This window comes from Meriones unguiculatus, chromosome 21 (genome assembly GCF_030254825.1).
Source record: "Meriones unguiculatus strain TT.TT164.6M chromosome 21, Bangor_MerUng_6.1, whole genome shotgun sequence".
In the NCBI taxonomy this organism is placed as follows: Eukaryota; Metazoa; Chordata; class Mammalia; order Rodentia; family Muridae; genus Meriones; species Meriones unguiculatus.
This window is the reverse complement of record NC_083368.1, coordinates 57,227,647-57,246,189: the sequence shown is the minus strand read 5'-3', so window position 1 is coordinate 57,246,189 and position 18,543 is coordinate 57,227,647. Positions and strand designations below refer to the sequence as shown.

At 54.0% G+C, this 18,543-nt stretch overlaps 1 protein-coding gene and 1 long non-coding RNA gene across 3 annotated transcripts; one reads left to right on the top strand and one right to left on the bottom strand.

Annotated features, from left to right (window-relative positions):
- Nucleotides 1–3,296: 3,296 nt before the first annotated feature.
- On the bottom strand, nucleotides 3,297–11,345 carry Smkr1 (small lysine rich protein 1; the record flags this gene model as incomplete). Its single annotated transcript, XM_060373942.1, has 2 exons — nucleotides 3,297–4,001; nucleotides 11,162–11,345. Coding segments are annotated over 2 exons (378 nt in total), but the record flags the coding sequence as incomplete, so codon positions are not given.
- A 182-nt stretch (nucleotides 11,346–11,527) lies between these two features.
- Nucleotides 11,528–17,586, top strand: LOC132649672 (uncharacterized). 2 transcript variants are annotated; one of them, XR_009588153.1, is made up of 4 exons: nucleotides 11,528–11,932; nucleotides 12,080–12,108; nucleotides 12,346–14,218; nucleotides 14,545–17,586. It is a non-coding gene; the product is annotated as an uncharacterized LOC132649672 (long non-coding RNA). The 2 variants fall into 2 exon arrangements; XR_009588152.1 differs by having other exon boundaries at nucleotides 12,346–17,586.
- The last annotated feature ends 957 nt before the right edge of the window (nucleotides 17,587–18,543 follow it).

The window sequence follows — 18,543 nt, the reverse complement described above, 5'->3', positions numbered from 1 at the left end:
GCTCCCTCCTCCGTGCAGGCACCAGAGCACCCTGTCTGCAGTTAGTGCTATGGTGCCACTTTCCTCTCTCGATGACAAACCTCTCTGGAAGGAAGTCGTTTCCCTAGTGGGGACTTCACCGTGACCCCACCTGACCTCGCCCGAGGACCGGATGGCGCCTGCTGCTTCAGACCCGTGTTCTGGCCTTCCCTTCAAGCCAAGTGTTTGAGAACTGCAAACCTTCGGGTTCATGGGCAAAGCTTGTGCTGCCTGACAGTTGTGTTCAGCTTTCCGTTCTCATGGACAGAATTAAGTTTCCGCCGACAATCTGAAGTCAGCTAACCTCACCAGATTTGTGTGAGGGAACAAATTTGAGGGTGGGGGAAGAGCCCACAGTGTGACTGACTGGCAGCCTGTCACCCACACATCCTGTAGTGAATCCCACTGACGAAACACGCACCCCCGATGCCAGTCATGCGAGAGGCACTGAGCTGAACACAGCACCTGCCTTATCTCGCTTAACTCTCACAATACCTCTCAAGTAGGGTCTGTTCTCACTCATCCATCTTGCTACAGATAGCGAGGCAGCTTGCCCAAGGTCACACATTTGACAATCCCAGGGAATGTGGGTGTAGAATACGAATTATGTGCTACCTATGACTTAGCCTTCAAACCAAGGAAAGATGTCTAAGTCCAAGGCAACCGGATGGGGCTCGCACGTCTGGGCAAACTCAGAGCACAGAAGCCGCAGGAGGCCCGCTCAGCTGTCCACCCCGACGCTGGCCTTCCGCTCAGCCGCTCACGCACCCGCCAGGCAGAAGCAAGCTGGCCTCAGGGTGGGACCCGAGAGACTGCCAGCCCCGAACACCATTCCTGGCCCACAGCACGGTCCTTATGTCTGACCACAAAGTATGATTCCCATGCTTGGTCCTAAGTGTGGGAATGTATTCTAAAACACAGTGAAAGTAGAGACAACCATGATGTAATGTTCCGTGCTTATAATTCCAGCCCTTGGGAGGCTGAGGCAAGAGGCTAGCGAGCCTGAGGCCAGACTGGGCATGGAAGGAGAGCCCTACCCCAAATACCAGCAGAGCTAAAACACCAATAAGAATCTATGAAAGCTGGAGGCAGCATCAATGTCCCACAAAAGAATCGGGCAAATTACAGTACCAACTGAATGGAAAACACAGCGTCTATGGAGGAGACAGGAACAAAAGCAAAAACGAACATAGGCAGTTCAGTGTCTGAAAGTGACTCTACAGCTGAGCCCATGTCAGTGTGCTCTCTCTCTTTCTGTACATATATATATTCATAATGCTAAGTGAAAACCAACAATATATCTCAGTAAAAATGGGGGCTCAGCAGCTAAGAGCATGCATTGCTCTTCCGGAGGACCTGGGGCCTCTAGGGGCATATGCACACAGGTGACCAACCTCCGTGTATATGGACATATACATAAATAAAAATACAAAAATAAAAGTAAAAGCTCTAAATAGTATCTCTACTGTTTGTGACTGCCTGAAGGTGGAAAAGCGGCTGGGAGTACAGCTCCATGCTAAAGAGAAAAGGAGGAAAAGGCAGCTGGGGCCAAGCGTGGCTGAGCCACTTTCCCCAACCCTGACCTCACACAGGTGAGGGTCAAGCGTTGTGGACCCCTCCCAGGTGTGCGGGTGGTGAGAACAAGCAAAGCTCTGTGATTCCGAAGCCAGGCTGCTGTAGAGTAATCCCGGGACAGCCAGGGCTACACAGCGACACCCTGAGCTCTGCGAGTTACCAGCTCCTCTTCAGGGACCTACTGTATGGCTGTTGGGATAATGCCAGCACTTGATGTCGTGTGGAGGAGGGCTGTCTTGGTTTCCGTTCTGTCCCTGCATAAAACCCCGACCAAAACCAGCCTAGGGGAAGGAGGCTTTGTCGGGCTTCCAGCTCTGTCCCGGGGGAAAGCCGCAGAGGCGCCGGGCAGCGGCTGGGGCAGAGGATCTCGGCTCCCTGGCTTGCTCTGGCTCAGCCGGCTTTCCTACCCAGCCCAGGCCCTCGCCCGCAGGTGGCACTGCCCTCAGTGCTGGGTCCGCCCAATCAGGAACACGCTCCCAACATGCTGGCAGGCCAGGGCCAGGGACGCAGAGCCTCCGCTGGGGTCCCCTTCCCAGTTGACTGTCCGGCCACTTCTGTGTGCACACGCGCTGGGCTAGCCTCGTCTGAGGGAGTCGGCCTCTTCTCTGCAGAGCTGTAGAGGGGAGTGTGGCGACTCTGCCATCGGGGGCAGCGCTGGCCCAGGGGCCTGCTGCTTCCAGAGATGGCTCCCTCACTTGCTCAGCCTCCCTTCTGCCCTCCCTCCCAGTCTGTCCTGACACTGGTGGCACTCACGCAGAGAGAGCCCACGGAGAGCCCGGCCATCCTGCAGACAGGAGGCGGTGTGGACAGCGTGCCTGGAGCTCAGCCATCTGACCGACCAACCCAAAAGACGCTGCTCGTGGCCAGCCTCTCAGCCGGCTGCAGGACACAGGGAGGAGATGAGGGTGGTGACAACCCAGCTTCCAAGGCCAAGGGATGGCCGCCGGGTCGCTGCTGCCCTTAGCACCCTCTGGTGACAGTCACAGCTGTGGCCAGGCCCAGGGGCAGGAAGACACTGACAGGGCCATGGGCCTGGCAGGCCCGGTCTTCCATCTCCGTGCTGAGGCTCTGGCACAACCGGACCTCTCAGGTCTCAGGAGCGCATTCTTGTGCCAGCAGGGACGGGAACAGTTAGGAAACAGGGCAACGAGTCCCGGAGGACGCAAGGCGCCGGTTAGTGGGTGCCAAGCACAGACGCCACACCTTGGCTTCCAGTAAGGGGCAGGTGGGTTTGAACCGAAGTTGCGGAGGCCCAGGACAGCGGTGGCAGGGGGCCTGGCTTGGAGGCTGGGGCAGGCTGTGCGCGCATGGGTGTGTATGTGTGTATGTGTGTGTGTGTGTGTGTGTGTGTGTACGCTCCAGTGTGTGCATGTGTGCGTGTGTGTGTGTGTGTGTGTGTGTGTGTGCGCGCGCGCGTGTACGCACACGCGCGGCTGCACAGTGCAGAGGCCGCTGCTGACACGGGGTGATTCTTGGTTGCTCCTTACAGGGTGAACCCGGAGCTCACAGATACAGCTGGACTCACTGGCCCCAAGCCCAGGGATCCCCCTGCCTCCGCCTCCCCAGCGCCAGCAGTGAGCATGTGCCACAGCGCCGGCCTCATGCTCCTGTGGCGAGGACGACACCCAGAGCCACTTTACTCAGCTCCCAACTCAGTCTCTGCCGGAGCCTCTGCTGGAATCAGAAAAAGACTGCTCAGTGGAAACATTTAAAAACAAATTATTTATTTTCCATTTTGTTAAAAAGAGAGAGAGAAGGCCCCAGGCTTATCTCCAGCACTGAAAAACAAAACCAAACAACAACAAAACAATATCCAAACCAAACCACGGCAGAAGAGCGCCGGAGGAAGGCACTCACCAGCAAGGCCCGCGCTCGACGTCTGCTTCTGAGCCTCCCTCTCCCAAACACGACCCATGCGACCTGGATGCTTTCTAGAACAAGGTTTAATTAAGGACTAGAGCATAATTAAAAAATCCGTACTGGTGTCAGCGCAGTCTTAAGAACCACTGTTTTTCCTGATTACTTCTGAAAAGCCAAAATGGCTTACCTAGTGCCTGGCTTAGCTGTGTCAAACAGGCTTTTGTGTCGTTCTCAGCCATAGGAGAGCACAGAGTTGTCTTGGGGCCAGTTCACCCGCAGCCATCGAGTTACCCTGGGGGAGCTCTCCCACTTCCTGTTCTTCGAAACCAGGACACACGCGTTGAGTTCTGTCACTTAGAACTTGCCTTTCCCCTTTTTCCCTTTGGGCGCGCCTGGCCAGTTGAAGCCTCGGAAGTACAGGCAGTCGGCGACATTGTGGGCGATGTAGTAGAGGTTCAGCATGGCAGCCGGGCTGAGGATGTCTGTTTCCTGCCTCTTGGCCTTCTGCTTCTGCTTCACCTTCTTGACCAGGACTTTCTTCACTTTATCTGGCTTTCAAAGACAAGTACAAACACGGGGAGAAAATTACTATCGTCTTGATGAGGTTTTGTTTGTTTGTTTGGTTTGTTTTTGTTTTGAGACAGGATCTGCCACCAGGCTGGCTGGCCTTGAACACACACAGCTCTGCCTGACTCTCTCTCTCTCAAGTGCTGGAATCAAAGGCATGTGCCATCAAACACTGCCATGAAGTAATTTTCCACATTTCCTTACTGACTTTAAGAAGATTAAAAGCCTAAAAAGAAAACAACAACAACAAAGTGCCACAACAAAAGTGTTCAAAATAACTGGAAGAGCCTGAAGGTTACCAACACAGATTGCTGGTTAATGTTGGATTTGATATTTTTTAGATTATTTTACGATGAGTGTTCTATCTGCATGTACGCCTGTGTGTGCCAGAAGAGGGCACCAGATCTCACTATAGATGGCTGAGAGCCACCATGTGGGTGCTGGGACTTGAACTCAGGACCTCTGGAAGAGCAGCCAGTGCTCCTAACTGTTGGGCCACCTCTCCAGCCCCCTTATCTATATATCACATTATTGTATTGCACCCCACAAATACGTTCAAATGTTATATATCATTAAAAAGAACGCTTGCCTGGAGTAGGACACACCAAATGTGACCTAGTGTGACGAGTGCTCACTAACCAGCTCATATTTACGGAAACCCAACCCAATGACGTGCCTGCTCTTTCTTGTGTGGCACTTTCTTGCATTCCTATTTGCTTCTTGTTATTTTGAGTCAGGGTTTCTCTGTGTAGCCCTGGTTGTCCTGGACTCAATTTCCAGACCAGGCTGGCCTCGAACTCAGAGATCTGCTTGCCTCTGCCTCCCTGAGTGCCGGGGTCCCAGGCTGTGCCACCACACACGGCTTATTCTTATTTGTATAAACTGCAAAAAGACGTGTTTGAGGCGGACAGGGAGATCCGTCAGTCGGGCCGACACGGGCATGTGGCGTGCACGCGGTCTCAGAGGTTGGAGCTGCGCTTTGATGGCTCCACGCGCTGCTGAAGAGCACACTCCCCAGGCCCGCTGCCCCCCTGCCGCTCGCCGCACCCGAGGAGTCACCTCGAGGGGCTTACTTTACCGCACTATTCTTGCACATTTCTTGGAGGTGGCATACTGAAAATTAAATTTGAAACAAATCATGCAGTCAGGAGATAAATGCATATTTTGGTACTTGTTATGCAAGTACTTTCTGCTTCTGCAGTGGAGAGATTTAAGAAAGATATGGGGACAAGACAACAGACTCTGAAGCCAGCGCTTACATCATCGTGACGGCCACCAAGCTGTGCTGAGGCAGGCAGGGGTCAGTCTGTCCTCAGCATGAAGCAGCAGGCTCGGCAAGGCTGCGTGGTGGCTGCCGAGTGGCACCAGGCTCAGAGCCCACACTGCTTCTGACCAGCTCAGGAGGTCAGACCCGCCCTGGAGAAGCCGGCGAGGGCGTTCCTGCTGTGGCAATGAACTGTCTCGAAGTTTTCTATGGGTGCACACACCTGAGCTGAGTTCTCTCCATCCTGTGCTCACCCCACACACGCAGAAGGTGAGGGATGGGTGAGTCTTACTAACGTGCCTCTTCTAGCCAGGGGAACAGGGAGAGTAGACAGATTACCGAGGCTTAGCAAGGCTAAATACTTACATAAAAGATGTTCTTAAAATTTCATTTAAAATGTCCCAGGTTCAGCAAACAAAACAGTTAATGTGTTCAAAAATAGTGAAGTATTTCTTCGGGTAAGATGCCTATATTCCTAGACACTGTACTGGGGAGCGCACAGGAGAAATAACCACACCGAGAAAATATGCCTGGCGGGGCCAAAGCGAGGTCCAGTGGTTCAGAGCACCGGCTGCTCACCCGAGGTGAGTTCACTTCCCAGCACCCAAATGGGGTTGAAGTTCACAAGTGCTTATAACTCTAAGGGATGGGACAGCCCCCCCCACGTCTGAGGACACCTGCAAGCATGTGGACATACAACCACATAGAAGGATGCATACACACATAAACAGCAGATCTTCAAAAGAGGAAAACAACTACCATGAATCCAGAAGACTGCTTTCTGCTGCTAAGACATCTCCACACAAGACAGGAAATAGGTCCTTTAAGGTTTTGAAGGTTGCCACTCCTTTATACGTTCTGCTTCCTTGAAGCCAGCGTACTTGGAAAACCGAAGCAACCTGTCTCATTGTATACACGCATGCGCGCACGTGGGTCTTAATCTTTAAAATGGGTTGAGAACAGTTTAACATTTTTAGTTTGGTCTTTCTTTTTCTTTTCTTTTCTTTTTTTTTAAGACCGGTTCTTACCAGGTAAACCAGGCTGGCCCCCATATCCCAGCTGCCTCTGCCTCCTCTTCCTGAGTGCGGGATTAGAGGTGTTCTCCACAATGCTCAGCAAAGTCTGACAGTTGTAGAAACTGGCAAACTGGGGTGGGCAAGTTGGCTCAGTGGCTAAAGGCAGTTGCCGTCAACCCTGACAAGCTGAGTCACATTTCCAGGATTTACATCGGAGAAGGAGAAAACTGACTCCTGCAAGTCGACCTCTGACCTCCCTAAGTGTGTCATGTCCGGCCTGTGTGCACATCCACACACCAAACAAACAAACAAACAAATGTAAAAAATTGGCAAACCGATTCCAAGATTCAGATGGAGTTGCAAAGGACATAAGATAAGGGATTTAAGTATTTATTCAAAGTTCTCATCTTCTTGTAGACATTTCCAAAATGCATATAGAAATGCAAAGGACTCTGAAGAGGGGTGGAGTCAGAGGGTTAGTATCAGCTGATTTCAGCATCAGAACAGCCAGGTGCTAGTGTTGTCAAGAAAAGTGCACTGGGGAACAGAATACGGAGACAGACAGATGCACACGTCTGTAACACACTGATTTTGGGGGAAGCTTCAAAGTAAGAATTGTCCCCAGAGCAGCGGTTTGCAGCCTGTGGGTAACAGTCCCTTGCGGGCTGCCTAAGACCATCAGAAAACACAGAGAGTCCTTTACATTATGATACGTAACAACAAAATATTACAGTTATGAAGTGGCAACAAAAGTAATTTTACGGTTTGGGGGGGTCACCACAGCTCGGGAAATGTGTTATAGGGCCGAATCGTTGGGAAGGGTGTGGCGCCCTGCTCTGCAGTGCGGTGCTGGAATAATGAAGCTCTATCAGCAAAGCACAAAAGCAGAGAGCCCCGCTTAGTCCCGGAACCGCGCCATCAACAAGCAAATCACACACCCAAATATAAGACCCCAAATTACAAAACCACTGGAGACCTTTCGTTTGGATGTGACATCGGAAGTCCACGTGCTGCAGTTTGGCTATGAAAGGTCCCATGTGGGTCCCCGTGTTTGGACACCTGGCTCCCAGCTGGTGGGGCTGTTTGGGACAGGCCCCTCGCCGGCTTCCGGTAGGGTGGGGCCTTGCTGGAGCAGCGTGTCACTGCGGGTGGGTTTACAGCCGCCCACCAGCTCCACACTCCTCTAGCCATGCCTCCCCCATGGTGACCCTCTCTCCTCTAAGGTTTGCTGTGGTATTCAGTCACAGCACCAGGAAAGGAGATACCAAGCCGTGAAGAGCAAGGCGCTAGGCTCACAGTCAAGATGTAAGCTGTCTGCCCTCCAAGAGAGGTTAGGAGGAGAGCGAAGCCAGCGGCTGGGAAAACACTTCTACAGCAGTGACAGGCACAAAACACAGTGGTAAGAGAGACACCAGCAAAAATCGGCCAAATATCTCCATTAGTACTTCCTGAAAAAGAGGCCTGGGAAATAAGCACAGGAAGAGACACACTGTTAAGACACTAGGCCCATCCAGTTACCACTGCAAAGACAGCAACACACGCCGGTTAGGTGGCTGCACCTCGCAATGCTGAGGAAACCGAGGAGCTGGACTCTCACTGGCCGGCGGTGGAGTCTGAACCTGACGGAACCACTTCGGAATAGAGTGGGGCTGTTTCTTTTTAAATTGAACACACCTGAGCGTTTGGCCACTCTGCTCCTTACGTATTTACCCAAAGAAGCGAGAGCATATTCTGCTACGTGACTTCTCAAAGCAGCTGAATTTGTATAGCCAAAGCTGAAACACTCTCAGATGTTCAGCAAGTAAATGGGTAAGCACGTGGCTTAGCCAAAAGACGGAACTACTGAGCAAGGAGAACACCTAATTAGCAAGGAATGCAAACCAGCCGGCTGCACTTTGATTCCAGCACTCAGCAGGCAGAGGCAGGCAAATGTCTAGAGTTTGGGCCCCAGGCTGGTGTATGTGGTGAGTTCCAAGGCAGCTAGGGCTACACAGTGAGGGTCTATCTCAGAAGCGAATACTGACATACATAAAAGGCAGCCCCTAAAGCTACACATATCCTATATGGAGAATGATTGTGACCTGTCAGCCATGAGGATCTCACGGTAGCCAGCCATCCCTCACGGCAGCCGGCCATTCCTCACGGTAGCCGGCCATCCCTCCGTCACGGTAGCCGGCCATCCCTCACGGTAGCCGGCCATCCCTCACGGTAGCCGGCCATCCCTCACGGTAGCCGGCCATCCCTCACGGTAGCCGGCCATCCCTCACGGTAGCCGGCCATCCCTCACGGTAGCCGGCCATCCCTCACGGTAGCCGGCCATCCCTCACGGTAGCCGGCCATCCCTCACGGTAGCCGGCCATCCCTCACGGTAGCCGGCCATCCCTCACGGTAGCCGGCCATCCCTCCGTCACGGTAGCCGGCCATCCCTCCGTCACGGTAGCCGGCCATCCCTCACGGTAGCCGGCCATCCCTCACGGTAGCCGGCCATCCCTCACGGTAGCCGGCCATTCCTCACGGTAGCCAGCCATCCCTCCGTCACGGTAGCTGGCCATCCCTCACGGTAGCCGGCCACCCCTCACGGTAGCCGGCCATCCCTTCATGGCTAAGGGCAGCTGTGTCTCCATTCTTGGACTCAAACCAGTTTCACACCTAACAAATGCCGTAGGATGAATGCTAGGCCCCAGCTGCAGGCTTTCTTGACAGCGCCCACACTTGCCACATTCCTCCCATTTCTTTTTTGTTTTTTCCCAGAGCTGAGGCCCGAACGCAGGGCCTTGAGCAAGCGCTCTACCACTGAGCTAAATCCCCAACCCAGTTCCTCCCGGTTCTGTTGGCTCTACTTTTCCTGTAGGTAGGCTTCTCCCTATAAGCTCTTTCGCATAACTGAAGAACCATTTGTTTTATCTCTTCCTTCTGACTTACTCAAACAGCAGTTTACAAAAACCTCCCTAGGCTCCTGGGGCGCCTGGATAAGGCCCTTGCCCAGCATGTGGGAGGGCATCTCAAAGCCCTCCCACAGGAGGTACCTCCTGCTGCTAACAGGAGACCAAGTGTTCAAACATCTGAGGGTAGGGGGACGTTCCTCACTGAGATGGTAGCACTGGAACAGTGACTGACAGCAATCCAGAGCAGCTGGAGTTTGCCAGGAGTTCCCGGACACGCCATTACCCGCACACCACAGGGTGAACTGCTGACCCACGAGTAACTGAACCTGAAATGTCCCTAAGGGTTCATGTCTCCAGTGTTTGCTCCCAAGAGGGCCTTGAGGCGCCTGTAGGAGAGGGGCTGGGGAGCGGAAGCAGGCCTTTAGACGGGGGTCTTCGGAAGTCATGCTTGGCCCTCCCCTCTCTGCTTTCTGACCTGCTACCCTGTGACCAGCTGCTGCTGCACTCTCCACACCCCTGCCTTTACCACAGTGAGGACAGAACCGTGTGAGTGTGAACTTGGGAATGCCCTTCCTTTCTTAAACCAAAGTCCTTCAGGCATTTGGTCACAGCTACCTGCGAACTAATGAATAGACATGCAAACCAGGTACGCGGTGGAGAGGGCAAGCTAGCACCTCTCAATTTCAAGATGCCCTTGTCATCCATTTAACGAGTATTTTCAAATACCTGCTGTGGTCCTCTCTCTCTCCTAGACAGGAAAGCAGATCTGGACTGCTGTCCTCAGGAGGGCCCCCACAGCCCAGGGAGGGGAAGAGACACCAGCCCTCTCTCACAAACGCACTGATGGAACAATTAGGCCCAGCACCACGAGGCAGGACAGACAGGGATATTATGGAGTGGTCCTCAGGAGCAGCGGACAGGTTGGGGAGTTTGCAGGCGGAACAAACAGCCTGAACGTTGAGGTTGGAGAGGATGTGCAAAGATGAAGGGACCGAACAAAGCTAGTGAAGAGCCGCTTTGGCCTTCAGGCAGCGAACTAACAACTTGGACGTTTATACAAAAGCACGGAGAAGCCATCTGTGCCAAGGGCTTTGTAAATCATTCTGCTCCGCGGTCCTGGGCAGCGGTATGTCAGTCTGGAGACTGGAGTCAAGGCTCAGTACTGTGCGTAGTTCCAGAAGAAAGTGGAAGGAGCACAGGCCTGCCACACCAACTCCGCACGCAGGCTAAGGAAAAGCAAAGCAGGCAGGCCCCTCCAGCGAGGCAGGCAGGGCTCTGGTGCTTCGGGAACCAGAGGGGGGACTCAGGAGGGGCTGCTAGTCGCGGAGACAGAGAGGCGCAAGAAGAACGTGGGCCTGGTGTGGGGAATACTTTTTTTCGTAAGCAGAGGTGGAACTGGGCCGATAAATACGCCGGAAGTTGAGGCCCGTTGACCACCGGTGCTGAGCGGCAAGTTCAACAACGCAGACAACAGAGAGGGACAGCAAAGGCCATTCCAGGAAGAACACTGAGGCTGGGAAGGAGGCCACCAGGAGCAGGAGCTGAACAGCAGCGCTGGCGGAAGTAGGGTGCTCCCCGACGCCCACCCCCGCCCCAGGGCCAACCTTGTTACACGCAGAGAAAGCGGCCACGCAACACAGGCCAGCCTGGACCGCCCCTGGTGCCGGCCCTTAGTTTTGGGGTTCCAGAGCTCGGTGCCGATCTCCCTCTATTTTCCACACTCAACTCCGCAGAGCCAAGGGACTAAAGCAGCGTGGCAGGAAGCGCGCAGCCTCAACCTGCTGTCAGGCACTCGCAGACCGCGGGGTGGGCCGGGCGGGATCTCCACGGCCGCCCGGGCCGAGCCCCGCGCTTGAACCTCCTACTTCAGGAGGGAGACCCCTCACTCGTCAGCAGAGCAGCGACAGCCGTTCCCAGTCTGCCAACCCCGGCCCCGCGTTCGCGCCCCCCCCCCCCCGGCTTCCCGCAGCTCTCACCGGCGCTTTGCCGCTCGGCCCGGCCGTGGCCGTACCTCCCGTCGGCGCCCTCGCGGTGTGCGGAGGCGCAGACGCTCTCGGGGAAGGTGGACGAGCTCAGCAAGCCGCTGGTACACGGGGCACGGCTCACCTCCCTCGGCGAGCCCGCTGCGGAGCGCCCCACCGCGTCCGAACGCTGCACTGTTTACCTGTTGCCATGGCACCGGGGCGGGGCGACTGGGCGGGGCGGGGCCAGGCTGGTGTCCGGGGCGGGGCGTCAGGGCGGGGCGGGGCCAGGCTGGCGTCCGGGGCGGGGCGTCAGGGCGGGGGCGGGGCCAGGCAGGCGTCCGGGGCGGGGCGGGGCGGGGCCAGGCTGGCCTCCGGGGCGGGGCGACTGGGCGCGCGCAGCGCCGGCCACCGAGGCTCGCGGTTTGGGCTCTGGGAACGCCAGGCTGGTGAGGTGAGAAAGCTGGGTAGAGCGTTGAAACGTCGGAACTCCTTGACCTCCTCCGGAAAACAGGAAGAAAGGCTGCGAGGTGGAGGCGAGGAGAGCAGAGGGAATGGAGGGGACAGCGGAGGCTGAGGGACGCGAGGCACCTGCCACGCTGAAGGAGACCGGTGCGGAGCTGGCGCGGCGGCTGGAGCGGCCTGGAGCTTTGCCGAGGACCCACGTTTGGCTCCCGGCGCCCGGCGCAGCGCACACCGTCCAGTCCCGGGGAAGCCCGCGCCCTCTTCCGACCCCCGCGGCACGAGGCACGCGGACAAGGCTCTCGTACGCGTAAAAGAAAATGAGTAAGTCTTAGACACAACGCCTTTGGGGCCGGAGAGACGGGTCAGAGGCTGAGGGCGTTCGCTGCTCTGGCGGGGTCTGGAGTGGCGGCCCCGGGGGTTGCAGCCTCCGTGACTAATGCCTCTTCCGGCCTCTGTGCTCCCACGCAGGCAGAACTCGCCTAAAGTGAATGAAAGTGGTAGGTGATCGTTGCCTTGTTTTGCCTTTTCCGAACTGCCGTATCCTTGCATGATTAGCCCTGCTTGTGCTTCCCGCGTGGGCACTGGCCCTAAACCCAGGACGGGGTGGCTCGCTTTCCCGGACTATACGTCAATGGACTTTTTTTTTTTTTTTTTTACTTTGATGGACTTTTTTTTTAAACCCAAAGTTAACTCTTCCTGGGATCATTCCAAAATTGTTCCCATTTTTCACGCAGTCAACAGCTTGTGTGGAGCCGTGGCGAAGTGGGCGCTTGAGTACCGAGGAGGTCAAGAAGAGCATCTGGAGTGATGATGACGTGGTGTGAATGAGAACACCCCCCCACCCCCGCCCCCGGCTGGTGGGGTGTTTGCATGCTTGGTCCCTAGTTGGTAGGGCTGTTCTGGGAAGGATTAGGGCTGCGGCCTTGCTGAGGATTAGGGGTTGGGCTCATGAGGGTTCCGAAGTCCCGGCCAGGCCCAGCCCTCCCTCTTCCAGCCCTCCCTCTTCGTCCTCCTGCACCACAGTTGCCTGAGGCCACGCTCTGCGCCATGATGGTCAGCTCACCCTCTGAAGCTGCAAGCAGCCCCCACCTAACCGCTTCCTTGTCTAAGTTGGCTGTGGTGTCTCTTCACAGCAGTAGAGCAGTGAGGAAGACATGGTGACAGCCTTCATTCTGAGGGAGGCTCCAGCTACACAAATGCAGGGCTCTATCTGAACAGTTGAATGCAGAATGGACATAGAGGAAAAGAAACCATTAATGCCCCCCCCCATACCTCCTGACTTTCTCTCGGGTCTCTATATGGCACCTGCAGACCCCAGTGAGCCTCAGACCTGCAGTGGGCACACCCCACACCCTGCCAAACCGATCTAGCCCGATGCCCGTCCTCAGACCACTACCCTGTCCCAGTGTGTGTGGTCTTTGCCTGGGCTACTGCGGCCCCAGTGTCCTGCTGCCCTTGTGCCCTGTGACTTCTATGGAGTCTTCTACTCCTTCAGAGTTAAGGCACAGATTTAACCCTGGCTCATTTATTTTCAAAAACTGTCAGTGACTATTTCCTATGAAGAGTTTTGAATGCTTTGGTTTGGCATCTGTGGCTTTTCATACTCTTCCTCAGCCTGCTTCTTTCTTTTCTTTTTTTTTCTTTTCTTTTCCTTCCTTTCTTTCTTTCTTTCTTTCTTTCTTTCTTTCTTTCTTTCTTTCTTTTCTCTTTCTCTCTCTCCCTCTCTCTCTCCCTCTCTTTCTTCTGTGTGTGCTTCTTAGTAGCACAACAGAAGCTACTGTCAGAAGTCAGAGCAGGAGCTTAAATGCGACCAGAGGCAGGGCCCGGGAGGAGTGGGCTTGCCTCTTACAGAACCCAGAACTACTTCCAAGGATGCCACCACCCACAGGGGCTGGGCCCTCTCACATCAACCATTAACTAAAACAATGCTCTATAGACATGGCCCCAGGCAATCTGTTGGAAGCAATTCCTCGAGATTCCCTCTTCCTAGATTTTATATCTATATATCTATCTATCTATCTCTCTATATATATTTGTGTCAAGTTGACAAAAGGAATCAGCACCCTGAGCTGCTAACGACCAAAATTATCCCAGAAGGTGTTTGGATTTGAGGCCGGAGATGCAGAGTCAAGTCTTTGTCTTCTTAATAGTTGTGGGATTTGAAGAAACTCTCTGAAGTGTGTTTCCTATGGCAGTGATACGAAAGCATAAAGGTGAAAATGCCTTTGAATTTAATGTCTTTCCAGAAAGCCCTACTTAAAAACAAAACAAAACATATTGGGACTAGAGAGATGGCTCAGCTGTTAAGCACATGCTCTTATTCTAGAAGACCTGGGTTTGGTTCAGGGCGCCCATAGAGCACCTCAAAATCATCTGTAACCCCAGCTCCACCGAATGCCCTCTTCCGGCCTCCAGGAGCAAACGCATGTGGTACGTGAGCACATATGCAGACAAACAGTTGTAAAAGAAAAACAAGCAGCGGCTGCCGAGACGACTCAGAGCTTAAGAGCACTGCCTGCCCTTCCAGAGTTCCCGAGTTCACTTCCCAGCACCCACGGTGGCTCTCACCATCTATAGTGAGATCTGCTGCCCTCTTCTGGCCTGCAGGTATACAGACCAGCAGAACACTGTACATAATAAATAAATAAATAAATAAACAAATAAATAAATAAATAAATTTTAAAGAAAAACATCTTTTAAAAAGATGTTTCTTACAAAGCATGGGGAAGCTTCCAGGGCACAGAGTGGTCTCACAGCAGTTGGAAGGGCTCTTCGTTGGCTGCTTAGCCTTTGCGTGGGAAAAGCCTGCTGCTGACCTGTGGGAGGTGGGCTGCTCTGGTGGCTAGCTGAAGGGAGATTTTATCAGGACACACACTGAAGGTTACTGGTAGAATCAGAAGATGATGTCACTGACTATGCATTGTTTTCTTCAGTGACAGGTCATAGAAGAGTTGCGTGGGCCTGGGGTGCTGCCCAGTGGTAGAGTACCAGCCTAGCACGCGCCAAGCCTCATGACACAAAAAGCAAAAGGCATCATTTGGAGTCAGGCACGCTGTTACATGTACCAGTGCGTGAGAGGCTAATGCTGGAGAGACCGAGTCTAGCTTAGGCTACACAGAGAAACCCTGTCTCAAAAAAAGAAAGAAAAAGAAAGGAAGAAGGAAGGAAGGAAGAAAGAAAGAGAAAGAAGAAAGAGAAAAGAAAAGCACTTAAGGTCGAGGACTTAAGATAGAACTGTGTTTTTCTTTTTTACAAGAACAGAACAAACCCTGCAGTGTAAATGGGAAGGCGTTAAATTTGGGTAGCTATCAAACCTCACCTCAAAAAAGCTAGGGTTCATTTTGTCTATTTAAGGATACACATCCTTATGTCTTCTTTATAAATAGTAACGCTAACTTGCTGTTGTTAAAACATTACCAGAACTGAAGTGTGCATTCTTAGAAGGGCTAAATTTATAGCCTTTCATCACTATCTTTCTTAGAAGTTCCACTTGAAAAATCCTGTTTCTTCCTTTCTGCTGTTCCCTCCTGCCTTTTCTTCCTCTTTTCTGTTTCCTTAAGTGCTCACTTCACTAGACCCCCACGTCCACCATGGTCCCAACACTAAGGCGGAAGATGCTGAAGCCACAGTGCCTCCTGGGGTCTTCCTCAGTACCTCAGGGCACCGTGAGGCAGAGGGCGGCCTTGCAGAGGAACACCCCGTCCTGGATCGGCATCAATATGTCCGAGTTGAAGGGCCTTGAATCTTTGGTAAATACTAAACTCTCCCGAGAAACACACAAGCAGCTCCATCTAACACCCACCCGAGTGGACACTCAAGTAAAGTGTGTGGAGAGTGACGTTTTGAATTTCATAGGATCTTCATGTCGGGAAATGTTTCATGTCAGAAAATGATCCCCCCCCCTCTCACCTAAAACTGTGAAACGAGGTCGTTGATTCGGCTCAGTAGGACCGTGTGCTGCAGAGTCCTCAGTATTTGCCTCCTCCACACCAGGCTCTAAGTCCATCGAGTAAACTGGCCATCGCGGCACCTGTGGATAACCTCAGCTCAGAAGGTGGAGGCATGGGAAGGTCAGGGCTAGGAACAGGCTCAGCCTGTGGAGTGTAAAGGTCCGCTGTTAATCTCTGGCCTCCGTGTGAGCATGAGTGTTCAGCCTGGCACCCTGGAACACCAGCTCACCCTGGACTACAGAGGGAGCCTGAGACAGGTGGCTCCGCATGAGATCCTGTCCGAGAAACACAAGAACAAAAGGACGTCACCCAAGTTCATGGGTTGTATAAAAGCCCGAGCTGACCCCGGAGGTAGAAACTTGAAGTGCTCTTTGTTTATCGGGGGTTGGGGGGAGTGGGGGGTTAGTCTTTGAGAGGGAGAGACATGAAAAATAAGCCACAAGTTATGTTCATCAGGCACTATTCTGACCCTAGCGCACACACTGAACCCTCGGCCAGAAAAGTAGCTGCTCAGGAGGTTTCCACTGCTGTGACAAATAACCCAAGAGAACCAGCTGGGGGCGGAGGAAGCCTGCTGCAGGGGGTCAGGGCGGAGGGAGCCTGCTGCAGGGGGTCAGGGCGGAGGGAGCCTCACACAGTCAGGTGGGAGGCAGTAAGCCGCGGCCAGAGTGACAGCGACCGAGCAGAGAGAGCAGAGCTGCTCCATTCCTGGTGCCTGGGAGGGACGAGAAGCAGGCAGGGGTCTCTCAAGGGCGTGCCCTCCCCTCGGCCTCCCTCCTAACGGTTCTGCCACCTCCCGGGTAAAACACAGGCTTTGGGGGTGGTCAGGATCCACATCGTAGGACTCGGTGTTGTCCCCACTGTGCAGGTGGGTAGATGGGGCACAGAGACACTAAACCGTTGGCCGCGCCTCGGAGGCAGGACCAGTCCCTAGCCAGCTGTCACAGCTTGCTGCGCTGCCTTTCTGGGGAAAACACTGGGGCTCAGAAATATTATCGCGCGAAAAATCTTTGTCCTGCCAGGCCTTAGGCATTCGGTCAGAAAGCTCCCAAATGCGCAAAGTTAGGTTTCCATGTGGAGGCAAGGGGACAGGCGTCACTGTCGCCAGCAGGGCGCGATGTCGCACACCTGTAGCCTAGCACTTGGGAGGCAGAGGCAGGCGGATCTCTGTGAGTTCGAGGCCAGCCTGGTCTACAGAGGGAGTCCAGGACAGCCAGGGCCACACAGAGAAACCCTGTCTCAAAACACCAACAAAACAAAACGACAACAAAAAGAAGTCACCACCGTCAAAGCTGCCCTCGCAGAGGGGAATGACTTTTGTTCTCTGCCTCAGAGAGACTTGGCATTTCCTATTAAACTCCTGTTTGCCAAATTTATATCTGTGCAAGTACTAAAGCCAAAAGCCGAAGCACCTCCCAGAGCACACTCAGACACAAGCTCGTGGCATTCCTAGGACTGGGCGGTCAGGACTCCCAGCCCTGCCCGGAGGAGGTCTTTCAGGCTGCGATGGCCTGTCGCTGCTGTGGGAACTGAGCCTCCTGCTCAGGCCCACACAAACGCACATCTCGTTTTTCCACCCACACCATTTTCTGCTGAAATACCTAAAGGTGATTTAGGGAAGAGTGATTTAATCCTGAACCGCGCCTGTCTGCTGCTGTGAGGGCACACCCTGACGAGGAACCCGAGGAAGAGCTCGCTTCACCTTCCATCTTGGAAGTCTGTCACGGAGGCAGCCAGGGCAGGAGCTCATGCAGGAGCCTGGAGGCAGAACTGAAGCACAGGCCATGGAGGGGCCCTGTTTGCTGGCTCGTTCCCCTGGCTGTCCTGGACTCTCTTGGTAGACCAGGCTGGCCTCTGCCTCCCTGAGTGCTGGCATCAAAGGCATGTGCCACCAAGTCCAGCAATACTTTTATTTTTAAACAAAATAAATTACCTTATCTCTAATAATGGTAAAAGACAAATAATGAATTTTGCTGTGATTTATGGGTTTGTTTTGGAGTATGTTGTGTGCACACATATGTTGAAGTATGCATGAACACGTGTGTGGGCATGAATGGAGGCTGAGGGGGTGTTGGGTGTCTCCCTCAGCTGCTCTTCACCTCACTTTCTGAGACGGTCTGTCGGGGGCCTGGGCCCGCTGACAGTTACACTTCTCCCCCGGGACCCGGTGAAGGCTATCACAGGGCCACACGTCTGGCTTCCAGTGGGTACCGGCTCCTCAGTTTTGCAGACCAAGCACTCTCCCCTGTAATTTAGACTTTGGTGAGCATTAGTTGGTGACGTGAGCTGGATCGTGGCCCCAAAGACAGACTGTCCACATTGTAGCCCTCAGGAGCTGGGAATATTGTCTTGTATAGCAGAACTTTGAGTGTGACTGCCTATGACAAAAGCTGTGATTGAGTTCAGGACTTCCTGAGAGAAGCTTATCCGCGTGGGCCGTAAATGCAACCACGTGATCCTGCAGGGACAGTAACTCACATGAAGAGTGAGCTGTGACAGCTGCCTTTCTGTCACAGGCAGAATACGGTAGTGGTTTGGTCGTAAGGAGCTTAAAGGGGATCTTGGGGGAGACAGCGGAGTCCAGGGCCGCCCACATGAGCCGAGATGCCGTGCACTGTTAAGGGTCCCGGAGCTGCACCCCTGGACTGTCGCTGAACCCGCGCCAACTCCAAACGGAGACATAGAAAACACTGCGCAGGAACTCAAAGGCGGGAAAGTACCAAACATTGCTGCGAGCATTATCCTAGAAGGCCTTTACCTCGCAGGGGCTAGATCGGCACCACCGAGTGGTCACGGCCCAGCCCATCCGGCATCTGCGTGGCGGTGCCGCGGTCCCACTCTCTGTGACAGCAACGTAGGCCGGAAGTGGCTTTCAGCACCGCTTCCTCGAGGAACTCGGTTTCCCTGGAAAAAGCTTCCCATTTGATGTTTGCCCGGAGCCACAGTCGAGGATGCTTCTAGCTGGGGAAGTGCCCGAGTCCA